The sequence below is a fragment of the Ictalurus punctatus genome, chromosome 18, assembly GCF_001660625.3.
Source record: "Ictalurus punctatus breed USDA103 chromosome 18, Coco_2.0, whole genome shotgun sequence".
Taxonomy (NCBI): Eukaryota; Metazoa; Chordata; class Actinopteri; order Siluriformes; family Ictaluridae; genus Ictalurus; species Ictalurus punctatus.
The window spans coordinates 6493800-6515937 of record NC_030433.2 but is presented as its reverse complement, the minus strand read 5'-3'; the positions used below and the strand labels follow the sequence as shown (position 1 = coordinate 6515937).

At 39.6% G+C, this 22138-nt stretch overlaps 1 protein-coding gene across 1 annotated transcript; it reads left to right on the top strand.

The window, feature by feature from the left end:
• Positions 1-87: 87 nt before the first annotated feature.
• On the top strand, positions 88-21807 carry shc3 (SHC (Src homology 2 domain containing) transforming protein 3). The gene is made up of 12 exons (XM_017493527.3): positions 88-1958; positions 9182-9252; positions 11282-11345; positions 13164-13283; positions 13545-13598; positions 14773-14824; positions 15512-15641; positions 16240-16387; positions 18172-18226; positions 18414-18608; positions 20286-20587; positions 20745-21807. The coding sequence occupies exons 1-12, from the start codon at positions 1359-1361 to the stop codon at positions 20871-20873; spliced, it is 1920 nt and encodes a 639-aa protein (XP_017349016.1). The 5' UTR covers positions 88-1358; the 3' UTR covers positions 20874-21807.
• The last annotated feature ends 331 nt before the right edge of the window (positions 21808-22138 follow it).

Below are 22138 nucleotides of genomic sequence, written 5' to 3'. Positions count from 1 at the left end.
ATATATATATATATAATATGTATATAGGGTCTGCATTTTCTTCCAAAACCGAAACCAAAGTGATTTGTATATATATATATATATATATATATATATATATATATACATATATATTTTTTTCTCAATGAGAGATTTGCCCTTATCGCTTAACACGTGAGCTTCTGATGGTTTGGTTCGTCTTTATGGCACAGAATCACTAAGCTTTGCCTTTCTGTCAGGTGTCTGGAAAATTAGTCGTCATCATGGAGAGCAGCTCAACTTTGCTTCTTTGTCGTGGACATAGAACAAGACATCTCAGCACTAGCTCTATCACAATAGATGAACCCAATATTCAGTGTTGTCTATTGAAAAGCAAGGTTTTTTCTCTCTTCCTAGTCATGATATTCATTTAGGTTGATTTTTATTTATTTATTTATTTATTTATTTATTTATTTGATTGATTAATTTGTGTTCTTCCTTTGCTTGCTGTTTCAATTTTATTTATTTAAAAAAAATTAGTTCTCAGTCGTTGTTGTTGTTCTTGTTGTTGTTGTTAAGGACATTTCTGTGAGAAGATCGAGATCCAACCAGGAAGGACCTAATACCTGTTGTTGACTATTCGGTATTATCCTTCAGTAACCCTTTTCATTCTGTGTATATTTTTTTGGGTGTGAATTAAAGTAAGGCATTCCTGTGGACGGTGACAAAATATCGTCATAAGGAAATATCAGAATCGATCGGTTCTGATGTGCTGCAAGTGGGAGGTTTTTTTTTTTTTTTCATTTTTTTTCTCCTGCAACAGGAAGTGATCTGCGGCGTTGAGTGAGTCTTTTGTTGAGAAGGGTTCTCTCTCTCTCTCTCTCTCTCTCTCTCTCTCTCTCTCTCTCTCTGCGAGTGAGTCATGCGTGTGCACAGATCTGCCAGGCTGCAGAGCGAGAGAGAGACATCTCCTTCATAAAGCTCTTTTCTCCTCTATCACCCAAACGCCATCGCTGAAGAAGATCGTCAACTTACTTCCCTCTATTGTTCCGCCGTGGTGTTTTTTTCTTCTTCCTCTCATGGATTGTTTGAGTTGTGGTGTATTTCTGGCCCCTGAGGTGGCCTAGCGTGTGTTGGTTGGGGGGGTGGGGGTGTTTCGTAGCTTTTGCTTGAACAGATACTCAGCATAGTCACCGCCACCACCGCCACCACTAGCACCACCACTGGTACCATAGCTACAGCTCGGTGCTGAAAGGGAGCGAAGTAACAGGACGAATACAGGCTTACTTGTATTTTTCCATCCGGGAGGCTTTTTTTTTGGCTCGGACATGCCAGAGGAGCGGCCAGCGAGCACGGCGTCGCTTGTGCCCGTGCGCACATAGGCACACGGAGCCGGGGGCATGCTGCAGCGCGCCAAGTACAACCGCTTCCGCAATGAGTCGGTGACATCTGTCGACGAGCTGCTGCTCCACGGCCTTCCCATGAACGCCAAGGTGCCTGCTGGCGCCCCGGTGCCTGCTCCGGAGCCGCCGTACGCACCCGCTGCTGAGGCCCCGCCCCCTGAAACGGCCGAGGACTCGGGCACTGCCCTGTGCACCCTCATCAACAAGGTGTCCAGTCTTAAATTCACCAACCCCTCCGGCCTGCTGGGCATCAAAGGCCTGCCATCGGCCGTCAAGGACCTGGCTGTGTCCAAACTTCAGGGAGGAGGGGGAGCAGGAGGAGGGTCCTCGGGTAGCCCGGCATCTTCCTCCAGCCTCTCGGCGGCCACTGGGGGCATCTCGTGCGCTTCTGCCACCTCTGGCCACCACGAGCCAGGCTCCATGAGCACCGGGAAGAAGGGAAGGATGGAGGAGGCGCAGCCTGGCGCAGAGGACTGGCATGCAGGTGGTGTGGGTGGCACTGGTGGAGAATGCGCAGGCCTGGTGAATAAACCCTCAAGAGGATGGCTGCACTCCAGCGACAAGATCGCCGGACCTGGAGTGACGTACGTTGTAAAGGTATGGCCTCTCTATTCTTTTTCATCTTTCATTCTTCAAGACATTCCTAACACTCCTGGGTTTTTTTTTTTTTTGGGTCGTTTCTTTATATCTGTCCATCTCTTTTTTAACCTCTTTTGAGCTTCTGAAAAAAAGGAGAGCAAACAGCTACAGCTGTGCTCGTTTCTTTGCAGTCGTAGAAAGAGAAGCAATGGCGAGGGATGAAAACAGGCTTTAAATAACACCGACTCGGTCAGGGAGGCAAAAAAACAAGCAGTGATGGCAGGATGCTTAACATGGCTATGGTTTGTATGCAGTTTAGCATTGTGTTCATTTTTATATCCCTTATACTCCGTGCTCAGAGACAAATATGAAGCCTTTGAGCTCAGTCGTTGCTTCACCATCTCAAACTGTCTGTCTCCCTGTACTAACAGTTTTAGCTACACTGTCTTTCTCTCTCTCTCTCTTTCTCTCTCTCTCTCTCTCTCTTTTAAAAAAAAAAAAACTTTTACTCTCTCTGTCTATCTCTCTTTTTTAAATAGTTTAATTTTTTTTTTTTTTAAATCTGCTGCATATGCACCATACAGGTTCTCTAAGTGACAGGCTATTTATTATTTTTTTTTTACCACTCCAGTCAATCTATTCAAACGAACACAGAGTTTATCTCATCAAGCAGAAGCGGGATGCAAATAGTGTAACCACGGTGACCAGAGCGAAGGCGGCAGAGCTGCTCTCCTATCGCATTCATAAAACATAAAGGTGGCCCTGGTACGAGTTTAAAGGCAAAATGATTTTGTATTGCTCATGAGGATTAAAGACTTCTGGTATAAAATTTAAGCTATAGGAATCTGAAATCTGTGTAATCTATCTAATCTATCAGAAATCTATAAGGATCTTTACTATAAGTTTAGAATCACGTCATTTTGATTATTTATTTTTTCACAGGAATGTATGCAATGCAAGCCAAGCCGGAGAACCAGTTTTGTAGAAAGAAAGGCATCAATAGACAGTGATTTAACGACATGACGATACCGTGTAATCCTACATCATCAGGCGTAAATAAATTCATGTTAAACATTTTTTAAAAATTCAAATCCTCCGATCATATTCTCGACACCGAACGTATTCCGAGCGTATTTTGAGCACAGGCAGTGCGTTTCCGGCTCCATCGCTTCATCGTGCAATGTGTCATTAGAGAGGCACTGAGGTAAAGGTGACTTCGATATCTACCGGATGATTCATGCCTCATACCCTTGTTCCTTTTTTTTTCTTTCCTTCTCAGAGTGAATCACCCGCAGCTACAGCCTCAGCACTGGAGCATTGTACGCTTAACATGCAGAGAGAGAGAGAGAGAGAGAAGGAAATAGAGGGAGAAAGAGAGCGAGAGTGAGAAATTGTGAGAGAGGGGGAGAGAGAGAGATGGAGAGAGGGGGAGAGAGAGAGAGAGAGAGGGGGAGAGAGAGAGAGATGGAGAGAGGGGGAGAGAGAGAGAGAAGGAAAGAGAAATGGAGAGAGGGGGAGTGCGAGAGAGAGTGAAGGAAATAGAGGGGGAGAGTGAGAGAGAGAGAAGGAAAGAGAGGGTAGAGAGAGCGAAGGAGAGAGCGAGAGATGGCGAGAGAGCAAGATGGAGAGAGACAGGAAGCGAGAGATGGAGAGAGAGAGAGATGGAGAAAGAGAAAGAAGGAGAGAGAGAGTGAGAGAGAGAAGTGGAGGTAGTGTACAGGAAGTAGGATCCTTTGACCTGTATGAAATGAAAGGTAAGAAATGAATGGAGGATGGAAGAGGCAGAAAGGGAACTCCAGGGCCTTTTTAATTGTGTTAATTTGCATTTATTTATTTATTTATTTATTTATTTATTTATTTATGTATGTGTAGCTTGGTATGGTTCAAATGTCCCCACATGGAGGGGAATGTCTACAATTTTGTTTTAAAGGTTAGGGTTAGATTTAGGTGTAGCATAGCGTTAATTGGGTGCATTAATGATTGTCAGTGGAAGGTCCTAACAAGGATAGTAATGCATGTGCGTGTGCCCATGCTAGGGGCCCATCACGTATTGATCTAATGACTGCCCATGTGTGTCAGCGTATGTATCACGCTAAGATGCAGTAAAAGGACAACAACCGAAATGGACTGTGCTATGTTTTTCACGCACACACACACACACACACACACAGTGTAGCTTCCATATCTAAAGCCCATGTCAAGTTATTTTTTTATTATTAGCTTCAAACTAAACACCTCACACAAATGGGGGAGGTTATTACATTAAAAGTTTTCATTGTAAAAACAATAATAGACCAGTGCATCTTACGCTCTACCTAGGGTATAACATAATTATCTTGTACACTTCATGTAGTAAGTACCATTTTTTATTCAGACACAGACAGGAAATGGGTGTGGAACAAGCTATAAAGTCCATCTCTGTCTTTACATGTTTAAAAATTAGAAGGTATTCTAGATTAAAACTTCTAAAAAGTACAAGATTTAAAAAGTCACTGCTGCTCAAATACAGTCATCTCGGCCATCTTGTGTCCCTGCTTTTCAGTACCAGCATTTAGTATTCTTCCTCACTTACGTTCACATTACTCGCCTTTATATTTTTCTACTCTGATGACCTCGTCTGAATGTACACACACACACACACACACACACACACACACACAACAGTGTGAGTATTGGCTATATGAAGATATACATTTCATTAGGTCTTGATGGTAGGACAACTTTTACAATCCTTTACCTTTTCTGACCTGACTTTTCGGACACTTTTCTGTATGAATATGTAAAAAACACACCAATATGCTCCTGTGATGCTTTTGACTTATGAAGTTTCCATGAAACCAAAAAAGTAGCTTTTTTTCCCCCGTTCATTTTTTTTGTGTGCCACTAAGAAAAAAGACCCCTCTGACGAAATTACACAAGCTGACACGCCCATGTGGTTAATTTTGTGCAGGAAAATTGAGATTCTATACTGTTTACCTGTAATTAAATTGTAAATAAAATAAATGTGTAATTGACAGGGATATCCAATGGATCTTTAGTATCAAAAAGATACATCTTTTGAACATTTACAGCCAAAGACTTTAACGCTATATGGAGTAAAGATGGTCTATGATTATAGCAGTGTGATAAATTTAGGGCTGATTATAATTTGATTGACTTGATAAGATACCACGTATTATCATTATCATAATTGTTTTGACCTTAGTTTAAAAGCAACTCATTTGCTGTTCCATATAATCATCAAATGTTTAAAATCGTGGTTATTTTGAGGTTAACTAAGCCATCTTGGGAGCATTTGTGGCTTTGAAACCCTAAACCAGTGCCATCTCTGATCATTAATGGCTCAGAATGATCATCGTGGTTTCTTTTCAGTGCCTGGCATTCAAGTCGTCATTACTGTGTGAATAAAAACACACGCGGCAAAACCGCCATGCGTATGTAATTAAGGATGGATATCGCACAGATCACGCTTGTTCGTCTTACACCCCTGCAGTTTTTCTACAATTACACAATTAGTTACGTTTAATGTTGTAGAACGTCCTGGAAACAAGTCGGTGCCTGTTATCTCTTACGCTATAGCAGCTGTAGAGTTCATATACAGGTTGGTGTACTGTACAAGTCCCTGTGTATGTTGTTACTATAGCAACAATATGACACTGGAGTCTACTTGCAGTCAGAACTACTGTCAAAGCTGAATTTATTGAAAATGAATCGACACCTTCTGACCAACCAGGATGGGGCGCTTTTTTTCTTGATAGTTTCTAGTGTCTCCGTCTTTTCGACAAGCGGAAATATCCATTTGTGGTTGAACATCTAATGGACTAAGCGCTATTGGCAACGTAATTGAAGACAGGGTTTATGTTACAACTCATATCCATATCCGCAAATCTCATTCTCTGTTCTGCCAGGATCATATGTATGTATATGGAGTATTAGCATTATTATTATTATTATTATTATTATTATTATTATTATCATCCACACAAAGAGTTATCATGTTTAAGTTTGGATGTAGTGAAAACATGCAGCCGTGTTAATGACAGGTCTGGCTGAGGAGCCATTGATAAAATCGTAAGCGGAGCAGGTGAATCACTCGCTTTGTTCGGATTAGGGAAACAGAAGACAGACGATTCATTCATCCGTTCATCTGCCGATGCCGTGAGGGCTTGAGGTTAGAGCGAGACAGGTCCAGGTGAGTCACCGCTGTGTTCAGGTGAGTCATGCAGTGGTAAACTGCTGAGCATTAAAGGCAGACGCAAGGGGTGTTGATTAATTACGTAAGTGACTGTCGAGGGGAAAAAAACACTGCAGTCTTCCGTACACGATGCAGAAGCGATCTTTCAGCCTCAGTGTGGTCAATGGGGGGGGGGGGGGGGGGGGGGGGGGGGGGGGGGGGGGGGGGGGGTGTTTAGAAATGATTTAATTAGCGACACAGCTATTCAGTTGTTTTTACTTTGAGGTTTTTTGTTGTTGTTGTTTTTTTTTTTAGAATTTTTAATGTGTTATCTCTTTTGCCATTGATTGTATCATTGCTTTTTTAAATGTTGCTAATTATATATAGGTTATTAAAAAAATTTTGAATATTGTGTAAAAGTTCTTTTTTTCTGTAATTTAATTCAAAATTAGATTATTGTGAAATATCTCAACTCAAATATCTCAATCCAGTATCTCAAAATATTAGAATAAAGAATTTATAATACAGAAATGTCGACCTGAGAAGAACTCTAATCAGTGAATTAACTCAAAACACCTGCAATGGTTTCCGTTGCTCAGTGGTCCAAAGTCCTCTTTTCAGATGAAAGTAAATTTTGCATTTCATTTGGAAATCAAGGTGCCAGAGTCTGGAGGAAGAGTGGAGAGACACAGAATACAAGATGTTTGAAGTCCAGTGTGAATTTTCCACAGTCTGTGATGATTTGGGGTGCCATGTCATCTGCAGGTGTCGGTCCACTGTGTTTTCTCAAGTCGAGAGTCAATGCAGCGTCTACCAGGAGATTTTAGAGCACTTTATGCTTCCATCTGCTGACCAGCTTTATGGAGATGCTGATTTCCTTTTCCAGCAGGACTTGGCACCTGCCCACAGTGACAAAACTACTAGTAACTGGTTTGCTGACCATAGTATTACTGTGCTTGATTGGCCAGCCAACTCACCTGACCTGAACCCCATAGAGAATCTATGAGAGACACCAGACCCGACAATACAGACGAGCTGAAGCCCGCTATCAAAGCAACCTTGGCTTCCAGAACACCTCAGCAGTGCCTCAGGCTGATTGCCTCCATGCCACGCCACATTGATGCAGTAATTCCTGCAAAAGGATTAAAGCCACGACCAAGTATCAAGTGCGTAAATTAACATACTGTTCAGAAGGTCAACATTTCTGTATTATAAATTGTTTATTCTAATATTTTGAGATAATGGATTTAAATTTTATATATATATATATATATATATATATATATATATATATATATATATATATATATATATATATATAATTTTATTTGATTACTTTTTAAAATTGCTAAAAGTCAGACACATTACTGGAAATAATAACAATTGTAACTGGAAATAATATCAATTATTGTATCGTGTATTTATATTTATGGAGATAGAACTATATATATTTTTAGTTTCATTGCGCACCGGTTTTATTTATTTGTTTGTTTGTTTTGTGGTTTTGGTGCTTTGAATATTTGAGTATTTTTCTTTACGAACAATGATTTTAGCCTCGGACCGATTGCGAATTAAAACATTTTCATAGTGCTAAAATATTTTTTTTTGTTCTTCAGAACACACATTACAGAGCACCAAGAAACTTCAGGGCCTTCAGGGTTCTTTTGGGTGATTGATAATTATTCTGTATCAGTCTGTATTCATCTCAGAGGTCAGACCGAGCAAGCTGTCCGTGCCAGTTACGTAATGTTAAAGGTGCCTTTCGAGATACGTGTTATTCAACCCACAACCTCGTCTCATCATCGCAGCAGGCGCACGGCCTAATCAACTCCGATGTGCGATCTGACAAACTGTTCTCAGTGTGTAATCCGCATGTCCTTTCTCACACCGTCTCCTACACACACTCGCTTGCATTTTTCTGTGTGCGTGTGTCTTCGTGTCCATGCCAGTGCCTGTGTGTGGGTGACTTTAATTCATCCAAAACCTCCCCTACATGTGATTTTGCAGTGACACGTGAACACCACAAACATGTAAGAAGTGGGTTAACTTTTTTATTTCGAAAGATGTTTAAACCTTCAATTTACTTTCTGTCTTACTTCCTGGTTAATGTCTTTTATTTTCTGTGTGCTTTTTAGGCGTTCTTGTTTGTCCTTACACTCTTTTGTAGGATTCATGAATTTCCATCGTCCAAGTTCACTTCTAATACCGAAGAAACACAGTATGAGTGTATTAGTGTATTCTAGTACAGAATACACATGCACTAAAATAATAAAAATACCTGACAGTATGGTTGATGCATTGATGAATCGTTTATTGGGCCGTATTCAGAGTCGAGTTATGTTCACCCAGTGAGGATTTCATAATGAAATTTTCCACAAATGTAACTCTGAACTTTTTACTAAAAGTCCCGTCCACTAAACCTTTTTTTTTTTTTTTTTTTTTTTTTTTTTTTTTTTTTTTTTTTTTAGCACAATGGATCTAGTTTGAGACATTGACTAATCGGATGACTGAAATTTTTATGGATAAAATTATGTACTACACAAAGTGAGCTGCAGTCGTACCAATGAGTTCTTGGTCAGCTTATCCTTCAAAGTTTGGCCACGTTTTCTTTATCGGGGAGAGTGCATCGAATGGCCATAAACACTGCCATTATTTTATTAATTTGACACATCAAAATCGTGAATTAAAAGTGTGATTAAATAGCTTACACCTCTCACACACATTACAGTTTCGTTACTTTCATTTAGATAAGATTGACTTATTTCATACTAACAGTGCCTAATCTGGAAGTTAGCTAGCAAAAAAAAAAAAACTTCTCTTGGAAGCTTCTAGCACTAAAAGCAAACCCACAGGTTCTCTTGTTTTCCTTCATTAGCATTCTACTTCACATTTTTCCTGTTTCCTGTGTCAGTGCTGTTCCAAGTCCGTCCTGAACACACCCCCTCGATCAATGTCTGCACCTGTCCCTTGTCGCCTTATGTCTATTTTGTCCTGTTATTCTGTACATAAGAGAAAAGAATAAACAGTATATCTCTGTTTGTGTGGTCTCTCCGCTTTCTCGTTACAGTATCTGGGCTGTATAGAAGTGCTTCGGTCCATGAGATCCCTCGACTTCACCACAAGATCCCAAATAACAAGGTACGACTCCTCCATCATCAGCCCATGACCATCTCACTCACTCCGTATCTAACGCACTCTTACTCATAACTCGCACACCTGCAGTCCATTTACAGAACTCTGTCAACAACAAAGAACCTAAGAAAAGAAATCGTTCATTATGATTCACATATGTCAAGCGTATGAGGAAAATCAGTGTTCTGGGATGTTTTGTAGTTCGGTTTGGCAACCAAAAATTTTACACACAAATAGATTGATAAATGAGGCCCAGTATTTGCTTGACACTTGAGCACAAGGCTTACTTTAAAATCCTGTTTTGCATTGACCCCACTTCCGTCTTTACGGGAGGTAAAGGATGTGACTCCAAGTCATCCATGTGTGCATATGAGTCACTGCGTAACGTTGGTTAGGAGAATGCTGGACTTCTCCCAGCGGACACTGCTTGTTTATCAAACACCGTGTGGGGGAGAGAGAGAGAGGGAGAGAGAAGGCATGTCACATCCACTTTTCCACCTGACTTCCTGTTCCCCACTAAGCTTGCATTTACACCCACACATGCGCACATACAACACACACACACACACGTGTGTGCCATTCTCTCCATTCAGCACACTTGGAGATGAAACACTATTTATAGAGTTTCTTTAAAGCCTAAATCAAAGCCCAGAATAATAAGGAATGTGTCTCTTGTTCTGTACGATTTCAGCAGAGATTAAGGAGGAAATCGTTCCAGCGTTTCTTTCTCAGAAAAAAAAGCCGGTTTACTGTAGCCGTTTACCGCAGGGCGCAACTGTGAGCTTTATTTAGGGCAAACCAAGAATCATAGACATTGCATGGGTCAAATCTGAGGTTGACCGGTTAACGAAACAAGAATATACAAGAAACCAAGATGCCGAAAAGATGAGGAAATGAGGCACAGACACACCAGGGTATAAGCAGCCAAACTAATCAAGCACTAACACCAAACAGGTGAACACAGTAAGTAAGCAGGATCCAAAACCAACACAAAGGCACATGGCAAATTTAAACAAAAGCACATGGCGATCATCGTCACATTGAGTAAAAACCCTGAAACCCTGAAATTTGGCAAACAGTAAAACAACGAGCTAGCTAAGTATGATTTCCTCAGAGTGAAGGTCACGCTTTGATCAAGTTGTTGGATGGCTACGTGGTGTAGGAAAATGCACAAAAGTCCTGTCAGTTCAGGTTGTAATTAGATGAACGGCTGTAAAATTACTCGCCATGCTCCTGTGCCGACTTTGTACTTAAGATACAAACAAAAGCTCGGGAAAGTCGGTATTTTATAGAATGATATATTGTAGAAAATATCAGTTTCGCCATGTGAAGGGTTTTCCCAGGCCATCACACCCTTTGTAAAGGCCAATACAGATATTTACAGTATAGAGAGGAGAATCTGACTATAATTAAGAAATACCTTTTAAGAAATTACGAAATTTGTTAACATTGGTGCAACTAAACAGGGTAGAGGATAGGTTTAAATTCTTTATTTTATTATGTACATATGTATGTATATTCTCATGTAAAATGTTAGAAAGCCTTGAACTTGCCCTGACATTACACCTATTAGCTTTGTGTTTTAAGAGCTCAATCTTTATAAATTTTCCTTGTGACGTGGTAATGAACAGAGACTCGGTCACAGATGCTTCGTTGCACCATTCACAAACAGTGGTGGAGGATCTGTGGCCTCCAGATCCGCCACTTTAAAAAAACACCACCACATTTTTTACTTTATTATTTGCTATTATTGGTGTGGTCCTGAACATAAAATGTGTCGTTCCCTGGCATCACTCCTGTAATCAGCAACCTTCTATGGCTCCCCAAAAAATGGAATATGACAGCATCCATACTTGTACATCATTGTTTTTGTTAGTATTTTTTTACAAATCATTCTATTAAAGATCAGATTTTAACAGAGGCTCTGTCTCCTCTCTCTCTCCTTCTCTCTCTCTCTCTCTCTCTCTCTCTCTCTCTCTCTCTCTCTCTCTAACGTTCTCTTTCTCTCACTCTCTGTCTCTGTCTCTACCTCCAGGGAGGCCATCAGTTTGGTGTGTGAGGCAGTACCTGGCACCAAAGGAGCACTGCGCAAGAAAAAGGTAAGATGGAGAGAGAGAGAGAGAGAGAGAGAGAGAACAAATAAAGAGAACTAAATGAAGAGTGAGACAAGCAGGGATGCAGAAATAGAAACACCACAGACAGTGAGCATCCTTCTATTGTACAAATGAGCGGGGAACGGAAAGATGGTGAGAAAGCTCTGTATGTGGAGTAAAGAGAAAGAGGCAGAGTAAAATACAATGCAAGTGAAAAATAAGAAAAGGGAGAAGGGGGGGAGTCAGAGGAAGAGAGAGGGATTATAAGAGAAGGAGAGATGTGGTGCGGTTCAGTGTGTGTGTGTGTGTGTGTGTGTGTGTGTATGGGTATGGGTGTGTGTGTGGGTAGACACACAGCCCACGATACACACTGTTAGAACTGTGACTCATTTTGTGCTGAGGATCTGCAATCAGTTCAGCTAGGCTTGCTCGAGCGTGTGTGTGTTAGTCGAAAGTTTGTAATCTGAATGAACGATCTTCAAGACATTTGCATCGAAAGGCTTATGCTTTTTGGTTTCGAAGACAAATGTGAATCGTGACCTTTTCAGAGTCACCTGACTTAAATCCAGTCCAGCAGAGATGATTCAGAATGAATTGACCAGGGATTTCCTCATCCTCTGTTGAACAGAGTGATGCTAGATCATCATGTCATATTAATGTAGGAGAAGTAGCAGAGACGTCGGTGCACACGCCGTACTCGAGGTTCCAGAACGCAGTTCCAAAACAGAGACTCGGTTCGGCTATTTAGCGACCTGCGACACAACAAGGACGACAGTGGTGTTAGCATGAAAGTCGGCGCTTTGGAAGTGGACCTCTTTGAGCAGAGTGTACAGATAACGAGGCGAGAGCTGGAGAGGTTAAAGCACTAAAGTGCTGCTGCATCACTCTCTTTAGGTAGAGATGAAATAAGGGATAGATAGATAGATAGATACACCGTTGTCAATTCACAGTACAGGTACTCAGCAATGCAATACAGATAGTAGCAAATAGTAGCCTTGTACAAATTAACAAAGTGCAGGTTGAATATGTAAATATTTATACAGTAAATAAATAAATAACGAGGCTGTGGGCAGTGAATAAGTAGATAACAGTATGAATGGTAAATTACACTACGTTATAATAGAAAAACTCTAATAAGGATGAAAAAATTTAATATATGCAAGTATTAGTCATAAATGTAAGAGATATGTATATTGTATATACAACAGGACCCAGATTATCCATGGATAATATAAAATTGTAAAAATGTATATGCAGAAAATATACAGATCTATAAAGATAACCTAGGATATATACTATGAACCGCTCGGCACCACTCAGCAGGTAGTCGAGCGGCATTGTGGGTAACGTAATGAATGGAGTTTAAACTCAAATGTATAAAATAAATTGTGGACAACGTTGATAACGACGCCGTTGTTCATTATTTCGTTAAGATCAATACGCCAGTCTTCGAAGATGGATTTTAACTAATGGGTGGAAACTCAAACAATTGAAACTGCAAGATACATATATTAACAAACGCTAACCCGAGCAAATTGAAACGTTTAAAGTCCGAACGGACAGTCCCATGTGGCATTATCTTCTTGCCACAAGATCATATGTTTGTTGTGTGAAATTTCATCACACCGAGGAACGACGTTTTATTTCTGCAGAACATTTATAAAGAAATGATCAGTACTCTAATTGTCAAAGCACGCAGGTTAAAAGAATTTTTTTTTAATGTTCTCAGTGGATGAGATTATGGATATTTGGAGTAATGACAGGATGATAAACTGGATGAATGAACTGAATTACATCTCACTCTCTCCATCCTCTTCTCTTTAGCCCCCCTCCAAAGCTCTTTCTAATATTTTGGGGAAAAGTAACCTGCAGTTTGCTGGCATGAGTATCAACCTGAACATCTCGATCAGCAGCTTAAACCTAATGACCCCCGACTCCAAACAGGTACGCACCACATATTCACACTTGTCTAAATGAAACACTGAATTGTTGGGGTTTTTTTTTCACATCACTATAACACTTCCTATACTCATGAGCAACGTTGCAATGGATCATATTAAAGTTTCATTTGTAATGAAGAACACACATTAACTCTAAAGCAATTTATATCTGCAGGATATACACACATTTTTGTGTTTTATTGACAGCAAGAAGTTGCATGATGGTCTAAAAATCAATTATTCTCTTTCCTGTCTGCTCCGGTAGATAATAGCCAATCACCATATGCAGTCGATATCCTTCGCCTCCGGTGGAGATCCGGTAAGGAACTAAGACTATTAATAAATTCACTTTTCCCGTGATAATGAGCAAGTCACTCCATATTCTAACACACACCTTTAACGCACATCCATTTTGTCTGCTAGTAGAGAATCAATACGTACAGTGTTCCATTGTGTAAGTCACATTTAGTATAATGCAAATTTATTTTATGTAATGTTTGTAAATGGTATGTCTGGAACCCTAATTGGTAGATTACAGATTAGGTTTTGTCTCATTAGTGTTACCATGGCTTATATTGAGTTTTTCTGTCAAAAATTAATTGATCATATAATCACAAATTTCAATCTTGGAATTTTGTACTCTGAGACCGTCATTGTGACCCAAATTCAACACTAGGTAACACTAACTAGGAAACACTGGGTAAAACTAACTAGGTAACACTAACTAGGTAACACTAGGTAATATTAAATAGGTAACACTAGGTAACATTAACTAGGTAACAATGGGTAACACTAATTAGGTAACACTAATTAGGTAACACTAACTACGTAACACTAGGTAACATTAACTAGGTACCAATGGGTAGTACTAACTATACTAACTAGGTAACACTGTCATATTAAATAGGTAACACTAGGTAACAATAACTAGGTAACACTAGGTAACACGTAACTAGGTAACACTAACTGGGCTAGGTAACACTAACTAGGTAACAGTGGGTAAGACTAGTTGGGTAACACTAAATAGGTAACACTAGCTAGGTAAAACTAGATAACACTAGGTGACACCAACTAGGTAACAACCAGGTAACACTAACTAGGTAACAATGGGTCGCACTGACTAGGTAACACTAACTAGGTAACACCAGGTAAAACTAACTTGGTAACACTAATTAGGTAACACTAGATAACAATAACTGTAACAAACAGGCACATAAAAATTCATCTACAGTGTAGAATTTTCAGCATTTAGTGTAGAGCACAAAATATAGTATCTTATAGTCTTGCAAACACTGAGTGTGAGTGTAATGTGTCCCTTGTGGATTTTTATTTCAGTTATCAGTGGACAGAAATGGTTCATGCTAAATAAAACACATAATACATCGATGTGTAGCTATTATGATGTTAAATCAGTTAACAGCATTTAACAAGGTCGTTACAGTGAAGCGGCTTTTTTCACAAGATTGTGCGTGTCTTCTGTGCTCTGTTTAAAGGACACGACCGATTTTGTTGCTTACGTAGCAAAAGATCCAGTTAACCGCAGAGGTAAGATTTTCCCTTCACGCTTTACTAACTAATCTAAACTCTCTGACTAATCTTCTTCCTGAGAATCTGTCACACACACACACAGACTCACACTACTGTAAGTTCTTGACAATGCCTGTTGTTAAAAGGGCTACATAGATCAAATGGAATAGAACTGAATCAGTACTGAATCACAGTGTGTCCATGATAGAGATTTTTTTTTTAAAGTGCAGCAGTAAAAACCACGAGTTGTGTTTGTGCATGTGAGGGATTTGACCTCTTTACAGCCTGCATTGCTGCATTCTGAAGCAGAAGGGCATTGATTGATCCTGTGTAGCTGTATTTAGCTTTGTAGGGGGGGGGAATCAATTTATGCTGTGGCATGTCTCTTTTTTCCCCCCTTTCCTGTGCGTCTGACCTCTCGTCCGAGCTTTAAAACGATCCTCTATACTTTAGAACGCATTTCTGATGACGTCATGGGGAAAGATCCGATAATGAGTGCGGCTGGGGAATGAGTCAGCAAACTGGCTTCCGTTTTCCCTGGCTATCTGCTGATATTCAATCCTGTGTGGGTGTGTGTGTGTTTGTGTGTGTCTGTGTCTGTGAATGAGAGAGAGCACTAACCTACATTACGGTGTGTCTATATATTTACAACTATGCTTGTGTTCATAAAATTACTTTGATTGTGTGTGTGTGTGTGTTTTGCAGCATGTCATATTCTGGAATGTTCTGATGGTCTGGCCCAGGATGTGATCAGTACGATAGGGCAGGCGTTTGACCTGCGCTTCCAGCAGTACCTTCAGTGTCCGTCCAGCAAGCTGTCAGCTATACACGATAGGTAACACACACTCACTCTCTCACACACACACAGACAGACTTCAGCTCTGTATTCAAGCTTGTTACTGTGTGACTTTTGGTTTTGTAATAATATATTTATGTACTATTATTTAATTTTTGTTTTGTTTTTTAAATAGAATTTCTTCTGATTTGAAAACCTTATTTCATAAATTATGTAATTTCTTTCATTCATATTGCCATTTATACCATTTGCTGAATTATTTGCTTTTTACTCCTAAGTAAAATATTTTCCGTATGAATATTTTATTATTTTTCAAGTGTCTGCTCTTTTGCTATTAACAAAATGCTTTGTTTATATATATTTTATTAAAACATCAGCACATTCATATTCATATAGTGTTATGCATTTTTGTATGGCCATTTATATGAATATTTTATATATACATGGCAAACAAATATATTATTGTAAGCTTTTTATTGGTCATGTATTTAATGTTTTATATCATATGTTATTTTATTTTTCTATACATATTCAGATGGTTTTGTTTTAGCGTTTTATTGAATTTGTTTTACAGATCATGGCAAACTTCTTGATGCAAATCTCTCTCTCCCTGTCTCTCTATCTCTCTCTCTTTTAGGGTACTGAGTGTAGAGGAGCCTTCATGGACCGAGGAAGGAGAGGAACCTCCTGATCACTCGTATTATAACAACATCCCTGGCAAGATGCCTCCTCCTGGTGGTTTCATCGATGCACGGTTAACCAATCAGACAGCAGAGAGCAGCCAGGTCTCCTTAGCTAATCGAATCGAATCCAATGGCATGCATTAATTCACCCAGCATACGATTCATTTTGGTGTAGACCACCTTAGTAACGAAATTGTGACGATGCTTGCTTATTACTTATGAATGAGGCCGATTTTTTTATTTTCTGTTTTTTTGTTTTTTTTTGAAAAAACATGTTATTTCACATTCTGCCCGATGTTGTCCTTCATACATTGTGCAAATTGAAGGCTTTGAAAAAGGTATTAAATGTATCTATGTGGGCTATGCTCCACATTATGCAAAGGATTAAAAGAAAAAATATTAACATTATATTTTGAAAACAAACAAACAAAAAAATGCTAAAAAAGATAAACAAAAGCACAAGCTAAGTGTTAACTGGTAAGAGGTTGAATGTTGTGCAGTAACACACACATTCACTCATTTGAACACAGTAACATGTTTCTTTATTCTGTAAATATATGACTCTTCTTACATTTCTGTACAATGACATGTTATAACCGCATTACAGTTGCTGCTCTCACAAACACACAATTACTTTTCTTTCTAAATATCGATAAATATAGCCTCAAACAACATATTTGGTCAAAATGAATATTTTAGTCACAGTTATTGGGCTTCCTTTCTATTGTGCGCTGTTTGATTGACGCATGCGTGGACTCAGGCGCATGGTGGCTTAGTGGTTAGCATGTTTGCCTCACACCTCCAGGTTCGGGGTTCGATTCCCACCGTGGCCCTGTGTGTGTGGAGTTTGCATGTTCTCCCCGTGCTGTGGGGGTTTCCTTCGGGTACTCCGGTTTCCCCAGTCCAAAGACATGCATGGTAGGCTGATTGGCATGTCCAAAGTGTCCGTAGTGTATGAACGACTAGTTGTTGCAGCCCTAAAGCAAAGTAAGCATAATATAAATGTTACCTCTGTTAATTTTACTGCAATCCTAATCGTTTGTAGATGACGACTCTGTGATGTCTGCAAATAATCACCAGACATCACCATTCATTAGGTATCTTCCCTGAATTATACAATTTCACTCTCATTCCAAATGTCATCCATTAGCCAAGACATGTGTCTGAAGTAGAGACGTGCGCAGGAGTTTTCTAATCCCTCCCGCTCCTACAGAAAGTGTGATCGATTCCACCCACTTCAGCGGTTATTATCGTTCTCAGCTCTCTGCAGTATTTTCTGAAGTGTTGATTTCTCAAAGTATGAACAAATTAGTCATTTAAACCAGTTACCGATGATGAACGAATGAATGTTGGTAAATGGGTCAATCAGAAAAATTTTTTAAATCATAATGAACTTACACCATCCTGGGCTACACGGTGAGAGCTACTAAAGCTGGTCGGATGTTATTTCATATTTCATTTGTTAGTCACGTTTTTCGCTATACGACCCCAGCATGTGTTGAGTCCCTGACATCACAGTCGAGTCCACTTGGAAACTTATTTTTAGCTTTGTCTGGAGGACAACGATAATTGATCTTGAGACACTTAGGGGAAGGAAAAAAAAACACTTTCATGGAGATGTAAGCTGCCTCGGATTGTGTGAGCACTAATCATAAAACCTGATCCCAGGTCTGTGCTCTGCTTTGTCCACTTCACGTACATCCTGTGTGTGATGATGTGATGACTCTGGCTTATGTAAGGGCTTATTTGCAGTAGATTAGTGTTGCAGCCTGGGGTTGCAGTGATGCGGAGTGGCTGTTTTATTACTGGGGATGACTCATATTCTCATTCTCTCTCTCTCTCTCTCTCTCTCTCTCTCTCTCTCTGCTGGCTCTCGTTTGTCGCAGGGGGCTGGAGTAGACCAGACGTACTATCAAGGCAGGCCTATACTTGTCCAACAAGGTGAGGAGCTTCTCCTTCATCTATCTTTGTCCTCTCACTCGCTCTCTCTCTCTCGCTCTGTTTCACAGTCTGATGGGATTTTAATTCATCCAAAAAAGGTCCATATTGTGATTAATTTAATCGGCTATTCGATCCGTTCTATATACACACTGTATGTTTTCACGTATTGACCTCTTTTTTCCTTCAGGATCTTGTGACATATACAGTTTACCTGAGGTCAAAGGTCAGAGCCCTAAGTTGGGCGAGGTCCCTACATACGTGAACACACAGCACATCGATCCACAGGTGCTGGCGGCGCTGCAGGGGGAAACTGAGGCAGCGTGTGAACCGTGTGGGGGCGCCACAGCCAAAGACAGCCCCAGGAAAGACCTCTTCGACATGAGTAAGGCTCAGAGACGTCTTTTATATGTCTTCAAAACGGACCTGCTTCGATCAGATCTGTCTGTGCGTCAAAAAAAAAATAAAAAATTCGAAGCTGTTTCATCTTAAAACTAATACACAGGACACACACCCAGGAGGTACCTGATGGGTCTGAGCAGTTACTGTTACTGCTACCACTCCAAAATGGATTATTTTTCCTCTAACAGCACTTCCTCAAGTGTTTTAGTCCTCTCACACAACAGCAATTTGCCAACACGGACAATTGTTTGTTTATTAAAGAACGAAACATCATACTTCCTATCCGTTTATAGTTACTTTTAATGTCATGGAACATCCGTGAAATAAGTTCCCTCATCTGCATCTCCTTTTTTTTTCTTCTTCTCTTTCTCCCTCTCGAAGATAATACGACAAATGAATGTCATGTGAGTGAGACACACTGCAAATCGCATATTCCTTTGTCCTGAAGACTTTCCCGGGCAGAAAACTTACTGACTAAAAGCGCCGGAGACTCCTTTAATAAATGTGCACTCATTCACCATGTTATTTTATTTATTTTTGTTCTAATATGAAGCCAGGACGCAACATTATAGGTTTCAAATGAAGAATTTGTTTTGTGTTACAGGATATTTTTTATTATTAGTTAGAAACATATACCGAAATATCGCAATACTAAAATACAGTTTAAAAAAAAAAGAAAGAAATTATATATATATATATATATATATATATATATATATATATATATATATATATATATATATATATATATATATATACACACACACACACACACACACACACACACACACACACACACACACACACACACACACACATACATACAGTGCATCCGGAAAGTATTCTCAGCGCTTCACTTTTTCCACATTTTGTTACATTGCAGCCTTAATCCAAAATGGATTAAATTCATTATTTTCCTCAAAATTCTACAAACAATACCCCATAATGACAACGTGAAAGAAGTTTGAAATCTTTGCAAATTTATTAAAAATAAAAAACAAAAAAAGCACATGTACATAAGTTCACAGCCTTTGCTCAATAATTTGTTGAAGCACCTTTGGCACCAAATATTTCTGTACCCTTCCCCAGATCTGTGCCTTGATACAATCCTGTCTCGGAGGTCTACAGACAATTCCTTGGACTTCACGGCTTGGTTTGTGCTCTGACATGCATTGTTAACTGTGGGACCTTATATAGACAGGTGTGTGCCTTTCCAAATCAACTGGATTTACCACAGGTGGATTCCAGTCAAGTTGTAGAAACATCTCAAGGATGACCAGTGGAAACAGGATGCACCTGAGCTCAATTTTGAGTATCATGGCAAAGGCTGTGAATACTTATGTAAAGTGCTTGTTTTTTTTTTATTTTTTATTTTAAATAAATTTGCAAAGATTTCAAACAAACTTCTTTCACGTTGTCATTATGGAGTATTGTTTGTGTGTGTATGTATGTATGTATATATATATATATATATATATATATATATATATATATATATATATATATATATATATATATATATATATATATATATATATACACATAATTTTAATAAAGAAAATAAGGAACGAAATAGAAAAGGTGATTCTAAGGTTTAACCGTGTTGTGTATTCTCAGAAGCCGAGATTTATCGGTTTTCATCGCTCTTCTGTCCACACAGAGCCGTTTGAAGAAGCGATCGTGACCCGGTCCCCGTCGTCGTCAGTGTCCATGTTGAATAAGGCGTCGTCGGTGGATAACTGCAGCCCGGTGCTGACACGCTCGGCCCTGCGCTCCCTCCCCGAGCTCGAGCAGCAGAGCTGGTACCACGGAGAGATGAGCCGCCACAACGCCGAGAAACTCCTGCGCAATGATGGAGACTTCCTGGTGCGCAAAAGCACTACCAACCCGGGCTCGTACGTGCTGACAGGCATGCACAACGGCCTCGCCAAACATCTGCTCCTCGTCGATCCAGAGGGCACGGTGAGCATCAAAGACACTTAAAAAGTTTTTTTTTTCCTCCTTAAAATATTCATTTTATATGATATAAATTAAGCATCAATTTTCAGCTTTAGTATTGTTCCACAAAGGAATGTCTGAAACTTTTTACTGGTCACAAATGACTCTTTATCTTCAAAAGGTACGAACTAAAGATCACATATTCGAAAGCATCAGCCACCTGATCGGCCATCACCGCGACAACAACCTGCCGATCGTCTCGGCGGGAAGCGAACTGTGCCTGAAGCAGCCCGTCGAAAGAAAACAGTGATGACGTCCCTGCGTAAAAAAGTAAATAAATAGCCAACAAACCGCACAGGGGGGAAACGGGGATCGACCCTGAAACCTGATACTTGAAGACGAACACGAATAACCGGCGCGCGAAGACGACGGTCGACGTAGTCGGTTTTGCAGCGACGCCCGCGTCCGATCGCTTTCGGACCACGTGAAAGAGATCCGCGCGTATCAAGACCACGCCCGATTTATAGAACTGTTCTAATTATTTTGTTGTGATGACTGAAATTCTATATTTTTTGAGAAGACACGGGTATCATTTGGGCTTATCGGTGTTTTAAACTCAAAAGGCAGAATATTTGGAAGACTACGAACTCTACGGGAGATGAGATTTAAAAAAAAAAAAAGAAAGAAAAGAAAGTATTTTAGAATAAGCGAAAAAAAGTTTTAGTTTTATCTATCAAGCACAACCGGATTTACACGTTCGTCGGTAAGAGTTAGACGAGATACAAATATTTGAGGAAAAAAAACAAAGTTGTTTATATCGAACTATTTTAGAAACCGTTCTTTAACTCGCAGCTAGTGCCAGTGGCAGGTCGTTTGATCCCATCAAATCAATGATGGGTCTGCTTTTATGGAGGAAAATATCAGTGTATTCGCTTAAACCGTAGACACACACTTGCACACACACTTGCGCACACACACGCACACACACACACACACACACACACACACACACACACACACAGCTTTAAAGTACTGACACTTTTCTATGGTGTTGAATCCTGTGGCAGCGCACTCGCATGACTTGGAAAACAAAAAAAGAAAAAAAAAGAAAAACGTTAATTGTTCTCGTGGTCATCGTTTGTAGCCCTCAAAGCCCACTGACAGGTGCTTGTGTATGCTGACGATGTACAATATTTATGCTTTTATTCCGAATATTAATGATTGAATTTGGTTCCTTCTTTAAACTTGTAAAAAAAAAAAAAGGTGTGTAGTTCATTATGTTCAGGACTTCTTTTATACCATGGATGTTTCTATGATTTTACAGCTTTTCATTTTACGGCTTAATTGTGGGCTTTAAACACACACACATACACACAGAATAGGTATCATTTTCAATTATATAATGGATAGCACAAACAATGCGTAAATCCAGATTTATTAAGATAATTAGTGCGCATTAACATTGTTAGCAATTTTTGTAACATGATCAATGATTGGGTAATTCATTTGTCAGCATCCAATCACAGATTATGTATGGATTATTTATTTTTTCGTTTGTATGTTTATTTATTTAAA